Source organism: Lactuca saligna, chromosome 7, assembly GCF_052625555.1.
Source record: "Lactuca saligna cultivar CGN05327 chromosome 7, ASM5262555v1, whole genome shotgun sequence".
In the NCBI taxonomy this organism is placed as follows: Eukaryota; Viridiplantae; Streptophyta; class Magnoliopsida; order Asterales; family Asteraceae; genus Lactuca; species Lactuca saligna.
Genome location: NC_136423.1, coordinates 137,483,665 through 137,498,219, shown reverse-complemented (window position 1 = coordinate 137,498,219; position 14,555 = coordinate 137,483,665). Strand labels below are relative to the sequence as shown.

Genomic DNA, 14,555 nt, shown 5'->3' with positions numbered 1-14,555 from the left:
TATATTCAAATATTTTCAAAATTTATTTTTATTTATTCATAAATGAATACGAATATGATATATTCATTTATGAATAAGTTCAAAGTAATATGTTCGTATAACAAAGTTCAGATATTAACATAAAAAAGTTCAGATATGAATATTACTTATTTATTAGTATAACAAATTTCACATATTTATATTCATTTATAAATAATTTACAATATCAATATAACTTATTTTATAGTAATTTAAAAAACAAATATCTACATATGAATTTACCATATCAATATAAATGTGTATTATTCATACATGAATATTATTGTTTATTGTTTTTATTTGCATATATTCATAAATGAATAAAAAAAATCCCTAACTGTCTTTTGCTAATTTAGTAGCTCTAACTCTTTCTGGACAAGTACGTAAATTGTGTGGAACTCGGTTTCCACATCTTGAACACATTATATGTTCTTTTTTAGAATTTTCATATGCTACTTCACCTGCACTTGGAATTCTTTTCTTGATTACAGAACCTTTATTGCTTTGAACTTTAGGAACATGAATATTAATCTCTTCTGGAATAGGAATAGTAACACCCAAAAGCTTGCATACGACTTAACCATTTGTCTTGCTTTTCAATCCAGGAGAAATATAATCACTCTCAAATTCCTTCAACAACATTTGTTGTTTCTCAGTAAACAAAGCCAAACTCTTTTTGTCATCTCTTACAATATCTAAACATGATTCAAAACAATAATATGAATCATTGACTAGCTTTACATTCTCACAATCACCTAAATCGGATTGAACGGAACTAAAACGATAATTTCTTGATATCACATCCTTTCTCCATCTCTTCAAAATGTACCTTTCAGGAATTTCTTTAACACCACATCTCATCATTATTGTAAAAGCATGTCTACATAACACACCCATACACTTATAATGTTCACAACTACAATTTATTTCTTTCTCTTCAGCTTTTATTTCAACCTGATACAAAAACAAAATTTACACATTTACATTCATATAAGAATACTCATATCAACACTCATATATATTCATATATTCATATAATATTCATATATGAATATTGATATTCATATATGAATATTATAATATTCATATATGAATATTATTACATTTTTCATAAAAAACAAGTAAAATTACCTTAAATTCATTTTTGAAATCACTTTTACTGTTGTTGTGCTGCACAATGTAAGCTTCCCAACCATCTTCAATACTAACATATGAGTACGTACAGAAAAAAACATGCTTTATATATATATATATATATATATATATATATATATATATATATATATATATATATATTTCTTTTTGCACCTCAAAAAATAATGTACTTGTATAAACATTTGATGCTTGCAGTTCTATTTCTCGAGGTGTTTGCATTTTATATGATGCTTTCTTTGACGCCCTATCAAGCTCTCGTTGAGTATTCCTTTTCTTTTGAATGGCAGTGTCATAATTCATCATGAAATTCAAAAGTAAGTTCCCACTTTCTGAATATGTATTAAAGAATGAATTCATACTCTCTGTCCTCGATGTAGTCTTCATCAAACCACACATTGGAATATCACTAAAATATCCAGGTATCCATGAATCACTTATTGTAAACATGTCTTTAAACCATCTTGTGTCTTCAAGATTGAATTCCTTCATTAGCAAACCCCACTTCACCTCAAAAACATCAGGTTTCATATTAATGTCCCAAACAAGCTTTGAAAACCTTTTTCTAAAGTCTGTGTTTGTAAATAAATCATCTGATATCTGTATTAAAACAAAAATATTCATAAATGAATAAATAATAATAAGTAAAATAACAATCAATATTCATAAATGAATATACTAATACGTAATATATTTTAAATATATTAAAATAATACCTTTTTTTTCAACTTTTTCATTATATGCCACATACATAATCGGTGCTTTGAATTACGAAACACATTCTCAACAGCTTGTTTTATTGCAGCATCTTGATTAGTTAAAACAAGTGTTGGTTCTTTCCCATGACTGTTAAGAAATGCTTTAAGCAACCAAGAGTAAGACTCAATGCTTTCATTGCTTAGCAACCCAGATCCAACAGTAACCAATTTTTTATGATGGTCAATAGCAGTAAATGGAACAAAAACCATTCAATACCTAACACAGAAAAAAATGTTCATTAGAGTCAATTTTTGATGTATTAATAACTGAATATAAAAATATTCATATATGACTAAGCTATAAACAAAAGTAGATAAAATAACTTACTTGTTTGTTCGGAAAGTCGCATCAAACGAGATAACATCACCAAATTCAGCATAATATGCCTTCTCCATTTCATCAGCCCAAAACATACAGTCAAAAACATCATCTTGACAATTAAACTCAAATGAGTAATTTGGATACTGAGCTCGACGGTCATTCATTGTGTTTACTATCATTTGGGCATCTTTATAACCAATAACCTTGTTGATATCTCTCTTTAAATTTTTATAGTCAACTACTTTGGGCTTTACAAACTCATACCCACCTCTCAGACTTGCCCTCAAATTATGAGCCATGGTTGGACCTATTTTTTATGTGGAAGCACGCACAATAAACTCTTTTTCTGAATATGACATTTGTCTCGCCTTTTTTAAATCACTTCTCTTCTCAAGTGGATAGTTGTGAAGTTCATCAAACTGAAAAACTTTATAATCTGGAGTTTCATACACAAATTCAAATATAATCTCTGCTTGACAACCAATAGCTCTTGAATTTGAATTTCGTTTCCTCCTAACACCACTTGTACCTAATGTGTCACAAGATTTCTTTTTCTGTTTACCACCACGATTACATATAACATGTTTCTTCTTTATAATCTTGTTATCAAACCTTGACTATGTGCTCAGTCTAACATCAAAACCACCAATTTCAGCATACTCAGAATACATTTTGATAGCCAACTTTAATGATATGAAGATTAAACCCTTAAAAGGAATAAGTTGAACAGGTACATCTGGCTTATAAACATGTTCTCCAATTATATCATCAAAATATTGTGCATCATGTACTGAACTTGAAGATTCACCACCTAAAATAATAATGCATGAATAAAACAATAATATATATGAATACACAAAACTCATATAAATAAAACAAAAAACATTCATATATGAATAAAACATTCATATATGAATACATAAAATTCATGAGGATTCAAAATATATAAAATAAAACATAACTTATTCATATATGAATAAAACGAAAAAAATAATAAATTTAAAATTACAATTAATACACATTTATTCATATATGAATAAGACAACAATTCATTCATTTTAACATATTCATATGTAAATAAAACATAACTTATTCATATATGAATAAAACGAAAAAAATAATAAATTCGAAATTACAATTATCACATGTTTATTCATATATGAATAAGAAAACAATTTATTCATATTAACATATTCATATGTAAATAAATGATAATCAACAAAATTAAAAACAACAAAATAATTCAATAACTGATACCTTCAAAAAATGAGTTCTCAATATCTTCTTCTTCACTCTCACTCATAGAAGAATACAAATCACCATCAATAACACTAGAATTCGACATAATACACCAAATGATCTATATAAATAAACAAAAACAATCTTAATATCGAATATATCTCACAAAAAAAAGTCGTAAAGATGAAAACCTAGTTAATTTCGAATATATCTCACCTCAACGTACAAAATATCTGAAAGAAACTTAAATCATATATGATCATATTATGTAATTAAGCAATTTCTCTCTCTCTCTCTCTCTCTCTCTCTCTCTCTCTCTCTCTCTCTCTCTCTCTCTCTCTCTCTCTCTCTCTCTATATATATATATATATATATAGGGTTATGTTCGAATCAATCAGAACAAATAAATTTAAACACTAATTTTAATATCACACTTTTACACATATACTCTTTCTCTTCCTCTCTCTCATCTTAATTTGGATTCAAATCTGGACCACCATGATAACCATCAAACCACCGCGGGAACCCGTGAGAACCACTGTAGCGTCACTAGAACCACCGTGTCGTCTCCCTCTGCCGGAACCACCGTAATGTCGTCCGAACGACCATAGTGCTCCTGGAACACACATACCATGTCTCTACTCCTCCTCATCCTCCTTTCTCTCCAGATCTTCTTGGTTCCATCATCCTGCACCTATAACCGACATAAATCACCTTTTCCGTCTCCCTCTGTTTGCACCTCCCTCTGCCAGGAAAGGCAATGCGAAGATCATGGATTCCGCTACCAGGTCGCAGATCACAACCACCAGCAACAGTGACATAATACTTAAAATTGGATTCAATATTACATAATGGTGAAGAATAGTATGTATTTTATTGTACAGAACAAGTGTAGAGTATTTGAATATGCAGCTTCGTCGGAGAAGAAAGCTACCAGAGAGGAAGAAGTAAAATCATTTTGTGATTAAAATCACTAATGACTTCTTAACTTACCGAATAACTGTTTTCTTAACGTCCATGAATTTGCAACAATCCTCCTAGGTCGAACTTTGCACCTATTACAATTTCGCCCTACCTGTTCTGTGTTCTCGCTGCTATAATCCCATCAACGAAGCAATTGATTCTGACACCCTAAAAGTTAATTTCTAAGTGAGACAATGAATTACACTTGATTTCTTTTCCATCACCTGTTACACCAAAAACCCTAATTCCTCCATCTTAAAATCATATATCCGGCTGAAAGGTTAGGCATTCTTTTTTCAACGAGACAGAGATGGGAAAGAAGGATAAAATGTATATGGGACAAAGGTGGATGAGGATTGAAGGAGTAAAAGAAACGACTATGGCTTCAATTGAATGCAAAAGGGGGATAGTGAATGGGAACTCGAGTCTGTGTCGTCTCAACTTGATAAGAAATAACAAAAGTTTTATTTTCTTTCTCTCTTGATATTAGTAATCTATGTCGTCTCAACTTGATAAGAAATAACAAAGGTTTTATTTTCTTTCTCTCTTGATATTAGTAAATCTTCTTATTTTATATTTAAATGAAGTAAAATAAAATTTTAAAACTATCCCATTGAGGCATTGACAGTTTAATATTTAAATGAAGTAAAATTAAAATTTACAACTATCCCATTGACAATTTTGCACGCCGCACAACAATATTATATTATTAAAACAAAAATTGATATAAATTTCAATAATCTATTAGTATCCACAAACTTCTTTGCCCAAATTTTACCAACGTGTATTTTTACTAATGGTATTACATTGACATATAATAAAAATAATCTTGTAAATATTTACATTTTATCTTTATTAGAAAATAAATAAATTATGCTAAAATACATCCTTTATTTTTATCTATAAAATAAAATCTTTATTAAATATACAATAACAACTATTATATCGAGAACACGAAAGCGAATAACTATTAAATCGTAAATTTGAAAATGAATTTTGTCTGCATTAATCATGTATGTATTTAATCACGTATGATTTATGTTGGCAAGATTCATTTTTGTGTTCTTGATTTAATAGTTGTTATTTGTCCACTTTAATCATATATGATTAAATACATTAAATCACATGAGATTATATGTATGTAATTTAGAAAAAAAAATGAATCTTGTCTATATAAATAATATATGATTAGATACACATAATTAAATTTGATTATATACATGAGAACAACTATTGAATCAAAGATGCGAATACAAATTGTGTCCACATAAATCGTATGTGATTAAATACATATAATTATGTGTGATTAAATACATGAGACCAATTATTGAATCGAAACTGAAAAAATAAATATGGTCTGCATAAATCATATCGAATTAAATATATATAATCACATGTAATTATAAGTATTCAACCACATTTGCTTTATGTGGACCCGATTCACTTTTGGATTCTCAATTCAATAATTGGTCTTTGTTAACTTTAATTATATTTGATTAAATACATCTAATCACATATGATTTATATGTACAAAAACAAATTTTTTTCCATATAAATCATATGTGATTAGATACATCATATGTGATTAGATACATATAATCACATGTGATTAAATACATGGAACCAACTAATGAATCGAAAATGAATAATGAATAGTTAAAGCATATAATCACATGTGATTATATATATCTTATCACATATGATTTATGTGGACAAGATTCATTTTCGTTATTCTCTTGTATTTAATCACATGTGATTACATGACTCCAATCACATATGATTTATATGGAAAATATTCATTTTCGTTGTTCTTGTGTATTTAATCACATATGATTTATGTGGACATGATTCATTTTCATTGTTTTTGAGTATTTTAATCACATGTGATCATATATATATATATATATATATATATATATATATATATTCGTGTTCTCAATTAAATATCTGTTCTCGTGTATTTAAGTATATGTTATTATATGTATTTAATTACATATGATTTATGGGCACAAGATTCATTTTTGCGTTCTCGATTGAATAGTTGTTCTTTATCCACAACAACCATATGTGATTAAATACATATAACAACATGCGATTAAATAAATGAAAAAAAAATTATCAAATAGAAAACGCAAAAGCGAATATTGTTCATATAAATCATATGTGATTAGATGCATCATACATATAATCACATATGATTATATACACGAGAACAACTATTCAATCCAAAAATGCAAATAATAAAAAAATCTTTTCCACATATATCATATATGATTAGATACATATAATCACATGTGATTATATGTATGATGATATTTAAAAATGAGATGATATTTATATAAAAGAAGATAAATAACTAAACATAATTTAGTAATTTTTTCCGAAAGAGGCTAAAACATTTTTTCTCAAGCTGGTCCATGTTGTCACAGATTTCATGCATTGTCTTCAAAAAATCATAATAAATTTATCATAACTCCAAATGGAAAAATTCCAAAACCTATAGTTAGATATGGATGTATAGTTTCTAACATATAAAGGGACTGATGTAATTCTTAGTAGATTGATACAGTTTATTCCAAGAGTGTTGAGTGGTCCAGAAAGTGACAAATAAAAGTTACCAACTTGTAAATTTAATATAAAATAATACAAAAATCATTAGAATGAGATCTCTATATTTCTGAAAAGATAAAAGGGGGAATGTTACCATTATAAATTTATCAAAATTTAATAATGGGTTGAAAGGAAAGAAAACATATCCCAAAAAGAGGACTACAATCAAAGAGAAAATAAGGAAACATGTACATAAGTTTTATAAGATTAATACAACAAACACAAGCTAAATAATGTTATAATTTTTGTGTAGGTTCTCGGAAAGGAAAGGATACACCTTGCTCATGCTAGCTAATTTTTAATATCAAGGAGGTAAGTACTAACTCTCCTATTACGTAGGCATTACTTGTTTTATGTTATTGTTCACAGAACCCTAATAACATATGATTATGTGTATCTAATCACATATGATTTATGTGGCTAAGATTCTTTTACACGTTCTCGATTCAATAATTATTTTTTTCCAGTTTAATCATATGTGATTAAGTACATTTATTCAGATGTGATTATATGTTTCTAATCATATATGATGTTATTTGGAAAAAACAAATATTTTCTTTTTAAATCATATGTGATTAGATACATGCAATCACATGTAATTATATACACGTTAACAAATATTGAAACAAGAACGCGAAAAGAAATCTTTATCCAAATTAATAATATGTATTAAATATAATGAATAACATGTGATTATAAGAATCTAATCTCATATGATTTATATGGACATAATTCATTTTTGCTTTTTTGATTCAATAGTTGTTCTCATGTATTTTATCGCATGTGATTAAATGTATAATCATATGTGATTAAGTACCTGGCCACAACTATTAAATCGAGAAGGAAAAAATAACGATGTCTATATAAATCATATTTGATTAGATACATATAATCATACACTACTAGAAAAATAACCTTTTACGACGCTCATTGTGCGTTTTAAAAGGCTCAGACGACGCGCAAATGCGCGTCAAGGAAGGCCCTGTCATAAATAGAGACGACGCGCATTTACGATGCTCATTTATGACGAGCAATTACGACGTGCGTTTACGACACACAATGCATATCAAAGAAGGCCCTATCATAAAGGAAGACGACACATATTCACGTGTCGTAACCTTACGACGCGCGTGTTAATGACACGCAATGCGTATCAACAAAGCCCCTGTCAAGAAAGGCCATGTCATAAATGATGATGGCACACATTTTTGCGTATCATAATTTTAAATGTTTAAAAAATATTATTTATAGATTTACTAATTTTCAAATTAAATTTGTATTTAATGTCTCATAATAGTAAATAAAATATCATATACAAAAAATACATTCCATTGCATAAAATTTAATGTCATACAAATAATCGTTACATGGAAAGATAAAACAAATCAATAGAAGTTGTAACAAAAGTTTACAAACTAATTAGATACAAGAAATATAAAAAAAATATACTCTCAAATGTTTTTCAAAGTCTAATCTCCATGTCAGTTCTTCAACTCACTTCTCCAGTTTGTCCTTAGCTTCTCTAAGAGCTCCAGCATCTCTTGCAGCCTGTGACAACATATTATAATTTTTTAATTACTATTTATTCTTATAATTTAAAGCATTTAGATAAAATTGTAATATATAATACTTAAATTTTTTTTACAGAAAATCCACTCACCAGCTTCAACATTCTTAATTCTTTCCTTGCTACCTTTGAGGAAACTCTCTTTACTTGATAACTTTCAGCTGCATTAAGACAAAATACAAATCATTATATTTCTACCTTGTTCTTATTTTTAACCTTTAATTGAATTTCAAAATGAAAATGACAAGATTTTCTTACATTGTCCATTTAACAAGTCTAGGCCTCTCTTATGTAAAATCTTCAAGTGAAAAACGTATCCAGACAAGAAAACATCAACACCTACTTCATATGGACTATATTTCATTCCATAATCCTTCTCAAGACTAAACACAACATAATAAAAAACATTCGAACTTATGAAAACAAGTAAAGATAATATGCAATCCAGGGAAAACATGAGAATAATGAAAAGGAAAGATCTAAACTTGGACTTTGAATACTAGTCAACAATTAAATTTTCAGTTTTGATGAATGGTAATGAAAAAAATAGTGTTTTTGACTTTGAGATAACAGAAGCACACTGGTTACTAATTTTTTTGATCATAGACTGATACAACCCATAATTGATTATTAGAGGTTAGACGATAAAAGTTTGGCTTGGGCCTGTGACTGGTTAAAATATAGTTAACTCCCAACATTTCATTATTTCTAATCATATACAATTTTCAAAACCTTGAGTTATTATTTATCAAATGTATATAAATCTTACGAAGGTGTGTAAACAAGTCTTCCAGCCTCAAGATGCAATGTGATATTATTTTCCATAGATGATAAGAGTGACATGTGCTTGATTTCAGTATACCCCTGTAAAAAATAAACCATAATACAATAATGAAAAAAATATAAAATCAAATTTTAAAATACAAAAAATATAAAGACTCACAATGCTCTTGGCAAGTGCCTTTGCAAGAAGCTATACTGGTGTTAGGCCGAAATTGTTTAACAACTCTTCAGCAACCGACTTGAAAACAGGGATCACACTAAAAAAAAAAATTTAACAACCATGTTATTTAACAAGTCAAGGTTATAATCGTAAAATCACTACCAATGTATTATACCTATCAACAACTTGAATTATAACTTCTGCAGGATCACCACCAATAGCTTTAGCAATATCAGCAGGTTGAGGGGCAGATATGTGTTCAAATTTCACACTTGCCTCCCTCTCTAATTTTGAAATATTTGACTTACTGGCCTCATAAAGTGTAATTGCAACACCCGAATTTCCCACCCTTCCTATCGTCCCAGATCGGTGAATGTAGTCTTCAACATCACGCGGTGGTTCGGATTGAAGGGGTAGAATCGTAATTTCAGCAAAAACAAGAAAAAAATAAAGTGTGATATATAATTGATTTGAAAGTAATGTACCTGGATGGTTAACTGAACATCATTAATATCAAGTCCTCTTGTTGCAACATCCGTGACCACTAGTGTCATAAACTCGCCAGATCGGAATCCCACAAGTGTTGCCTATTATTATTATTATTATTATTATTATTATTATTATTATTATATAATATCATGAAAAGAAGTTTAAAACTTTATACAAAAATAATAAATAGAGTAGAATGATTTTGATTTAAATGTACCTCACGAACAGACTGTGAATATCTCCGGTGGGTGGTCCGACAGTGGCAACCGAAGCGGCGGTGGGACCACGGCCAATTCCGGAGGATTTTTTTCAGAATACTATTCCGTCGTTACAGGTGGCGGTTGCATTGCCGCCACCTGGCACTTATCTTTCGCAATACGATAAGAATCCTCAAGGGAGACCATCGGTGGGTCCCGCTAGTGAAATTCCTCAAGTGCCTGTGAATGTTTCAGTTTCTATAGAGTCGTTTGGACTTCCGGATGGTGTTGTGCCACCACAATCCATGGCTCCTCCACCTGTTGCCATGCCGCCACTTCAGGCGGTGGTCAACGCTCCGACGTTGACCCAACCACTTGATTTAAGCTCCCTTGAAGGTCTGGGAGCTGTGAATGTAGTGAAACCTTCTGAGCCTCCTCTTCCAACATCTGTGCGACTTCGACAGGTGGATAAGTTTTCCTTTTTTAAATTTTTTATCATATAAAATAAGTAGATTACAGTTTCGGTCCCGAACTTTTGTCTCTTACAATTTTGGTCCTTTTGGTTTCTAAGTAAAATATGTTGTTTTGGGAACAAAGTTGCAAAAATCTGTTGTACTCAGGGACCAAAATAATAGTCAAATAAGGATGAAAAATGCAATAAAAACCTTTTGGGGATGTGAATTGCAAAAATGAGGTAGATTGAGGGACCAAAAATGTAACTAAATGAAAAAGAATATGCATTATTAAAATTGTTTTGATAAATAATAGGTTCCACGTGGGGTTGGTGCTTCAATTTGTTTCAAGACTAGGCTAGTGCATCTTGAACATAATCAACTACCAGATGCGTTATCTTGTTTTGATGAAGCTTTTCTTGCATTAGCAAATGACAATTCTCGTGGAGCTGATGTAAAGGCACAAGCCGCAATTAGTGCTCAGTATAAAATCGCAGTTACCCTACTTCAGGTATTATTATTATTTAAAATTTTAAAACTTAAAACGGAACTCAAATTTACACAATCGCAGTCACCCTACTTCAGGTATTATTATTATTATTATTATTATTATTATTATTATTATTATTATTCAAACCATCTATTGCATTGACATAATTACCCTCGGCCACATCAATGTTCAGTAAGTCTTTCCTCCCATTCTTTTCTAAACCTGCAAATGCCACATTAATGCTCAGTAAGATTCATTTAAAATGAAAATATGTCAAGAGTTTATTGCAATAAAACACGCTGCTTGTTTACCTTCGTTTTAGAAGTAAATCTAGTTCAGTTATGCGTCATGCGTTACCAAATACTTCATCTTTGGCTTGCAGATTTCACCCCTTCAAACATCAAAACAAATCCCGATGAACAAGCACACATCGTGCAAAAGATATGTCCACGGCTCAACGCGTATGGATGAAAAACAGTAGCTGAGGATCCAGAGTAAAAGCGTTTTACAATTTATGTAATCTTAAGCTATGAACTTTTCATAATTTCGATATATAGTCAATCATACCAAGCAAAGAGCACAAGTTAGACTGTATTCCAGAACTACATAACCTGGAAGCACCAATTTCAGTACAAGTTTTGAAATTATAACGTTGAGATCACAAGAGAAATAACTACAAAGCTCATAGCAGATCATTTCATTTGATTCACTGAAATTCATATATAAAGCCACCAGTTCAATTAACCATGGTGATTGTAAGATCTCCAAGTGTTCAGCCTGAAGCTTAGACCTGAAGTTCATGCCACTTACAGAGTTTTGCGCCTGAAAAACAAACATAAATCATAACCGCAACACGTCAATCCAAAAAGAAAAGAAAAAACAACAATCTAAAGAAAGAATAGGATATTTGCTTACTTTGTCCTATTTGTTAAGAATTTTCCTAAGAGCTATAGCATACATGATAACATATTTGATTAACATTTGCCCTTCTAGTACAAGTGCTTGTTGATCATTTTTGAAACATTGAAACAAGTGTAGTAACTGTCTCGGCATACGAGTTTTGCAATTAAGCTGGCCAAGATGTCTGACTCTAGAGCTAATACACCCCATTATATCAGAATCTTCTTTCATTATCTCGCTGAAGAACATTCGATCACACCCTACATTCATAAACAAATCATGAATAAAAACATCACAATCGTATACAATACATAAGACACATATTCATGGCATGTTCTTAAAATTTACGTAATGTCAAAATTGGTAGTTCATAAGAGTCAGCAAGTGTAAAGAGTAGGATTACTAATTATAAACAATACAAACAAATGCATTAAGAATCGCAGAATCAGATATTGATGCTAAGGATGGAACATCCCAGTTCCCACCACCAACAGTAAGAAGTACTCTCATCCAATCTAGTTATAGTGTCCCGTGACAATCTGATCCTAACCGACTAGTCAAATCTCCAATACTTTTAGAGTCAAAAAAGTTTTCTAGTGAAAAAAGTGAAGTTACAAATGATGTTTTTGTCCAGAAAGCTTCATATAACCTCCTGATCAGATTACTAATAAAAATGGATTTATTGGGCAAATTGAACCTAGATACCAAGTCTTGTAGTTCAATCATCTTGTGCTCGAGTTCTTTTGTTGCATATAGATACACAAGATAGCCAAAAGTGGTCTCATTGTGGTGAATACCTAACAGAGACATTATGTCGAGCATCATGTGTGCATCAGTAACCGATTCTTGTTCAAGGAAACAACCATACAAAATCGTGTTATAAGCAGACAAATTAAGTTTGTGATATATCAACCAATAGATCTGATAGTACATAAAAATATCTAAAATGAAAAAAAAAACATGTTTATATACCTTCCCTGTACCGTCCATGGCGACTATAAGAGTGTAAGTTCGTTTAGAAGGAGAGGAGAGACGTATGTGAGAATTGATATTTTGGAAGGGTGATTGAGTTATGAAGAGTGAAGTGGAGTCGAGCTTCGAAGAGCAGTAGTGCCCGAAGAAAAGAGGCGGAGTAGCAGCGGGGGATTTAGGACCGAAGAGTTGGGATGCTGGTGTAAGAAAAGTTGAAATTATCGCCAAAGTAAACCCTAATTCAGAGCTTGTAGTCCGTAAAAATGGTGATAGCTGGTAGAAAGTGGTGAATGGGGGATGGATGAGTATTGAATATGATCTAGGGTTCATTGTTGTTTGTAGTTGGTATCATGGTTTCAGAGCACCAAAAATCTAAAAGGGATAAAGATTCATAACCGCACAGTGCTAATAGGGTTTCTTCGATAGAGGATTTTACATTAGAAGGAGGAGATGCATCACTTTGATAACATCAACATCAAAAAGATGAAAGGGAGAGGATTGGAGAACAAGCGGCGTTTTGAATTTTTTGGGATTTCATTTCCCACCTTTTATTAAAGGATGGAGGCCCAAAATATATAAAACAACCTTCTTACACGATACCCGTTTAACATAGGTTCCCTCCGTGTTTGTAAATTTTTTTCTATTGGACACCAATTCCAGGGTACGCAAAAATGCGCGTCCACTACCCTTCATATTTCTAAAAACTAACAATATTATTAGTACACACAGAAAAAGCGTATCGTAAATCAGCGAGTGTCATTGTTTTCCCGTCATTAAAGGGTATATTTCTTGTAGTGATACGTGATTATATGTATCTAGTCACATATGATTTTTACGGACAAAAAATAACGATATCTATTAAAATCATATTTGATTAGAGAGATATAATCACATATGATTATATACACAAGAACAACTATTGAATCGAGAACACAAAGATAAATATTGTCCACATATATCATATGTGATTAAATGCATATAATCACATATGAGTATATGTATCTAATCACATATGATTTATCTAGACAAGATTCATTTTCACGTTCTCAATTCAATAATTGTTTTTTCCACTTTAATCATACATGATTAAATACATTTAATTAGATGTGATTATATGCTCGTAATCACATATGATTTTATTTGGAAAAAACAAATCTTGTCTATATAAAGCATATGTGATTAGCTATATACAATCACATGTGATTATATACACGATAACAAATATTGAATCAAGAACACGAAAACAAATCTTTATCCACATTAATCATATATTTGATTAAATACATCAAATCACATGTGATTATATGAATCTAATCACATATGATTTATGTATCTAATCACATATGATTAAAAATAATTAAATACTTATAAATATGATTAAATACTTATAATCACATATGATTAAATATATGAGAAAAATTATTGAAACGGAAACTCAAAAATGAATATCGTTTATATAAATCATATGTGATTAGATACATAT

At 30.3% G+C, this 14,555-nt stretch overlaps 2 protein-coding genes across 7 annotated transcripts; both read right to left on the bottom strand.

Moving 5' to 3' along the window:
- Nucleotides 1–594: 594 nt before the first annotated feature.
- On the bottom strand, nucleotides 595–2,138 carry LOC145007276 (protein FAR-RED ELONGATED HYPOCOTYL 3-like). The gene is made up of 4 exons (XM_078966244.1): nucleotides 1,887–2,138; nucleotides 1,344–1,770; nucleotides 1,150–1,214; nucleotides 595–972 (listed from the first exon to the last, which is right to left on the bottom strand). Exons 1-4 carry the CDS (start codon nucleotides 2,136–2,138, stop codon nucleotides 595–597), a joined length of 1,122 nt encoding a protein of 373 aa, XP_078822370.1.
- Nucleotides 2,139–8,375: 6,237 nt separating this feature from the next.
- On the bottom strand, nucleotides 8,376–13,609 carry LOC145003982 (uncharacterized). 6 transcript variants are annotated; one of them, XR_013662224.1, is made up of 13 exons: nucleotides 13,073–13,609; nucleotides 12,116–12,360; nucleotides 11,768–12,022; nucleotides 11,512–11,681; nucleotides 11,097–11,422; nucleotides 10,279–10,705; nucleotides 10,058–10,159; nucleotides 9,748–9,952; nucleotides 9,573–9,669; nucleotides 9,399–9,493; nucleotides 8,888–9,012; nucleotides 8,723–8,790; nucleotides 8,376–8,610 (listed from the first exon to the last, which is right to left on the bottom strand). XR_013662224.1 is itself a non-coding variant. In XM_078962889.1 (12 exons), exons 9-12 carry the CDS (start codon nucleotides 9,470–9,472, stop codon nucleotides 8,557–8,559), a joined length of 321 nt encoding a protein of 106 aa, XP_078819015.1. In that variant the 5' UTR covers nucleotides 9,473–9,493; nucleotides 9,573–9,669; nucleotides 9,748–9,952; nucleotides 10,058–10,159; nucleotides 10,279–11,422; nucleotides 11,512–11,681; nucleotides 11,768–12,022; nucleotides 12,116–12,360; nucleotides 13,073–13,609; the 3' UTR covers nucleotides 8,376–8,556. The 6 variants fall into 6 exon arrangements, 2 of the variants coding, with proteins under 2 accessions (XP_078819015.1, XP_078819016.1); XR_013662225.1 differs by having other exon boundaries at nucleotides 11,372–11,422; XR_013662226.1 differs by having other exon boundaries at nucleotides 8,888–8,968; nucleotides 10,279–11,422.
- Nucleotides 13,610–14,555: the final 946 nt, after the last annotated feature.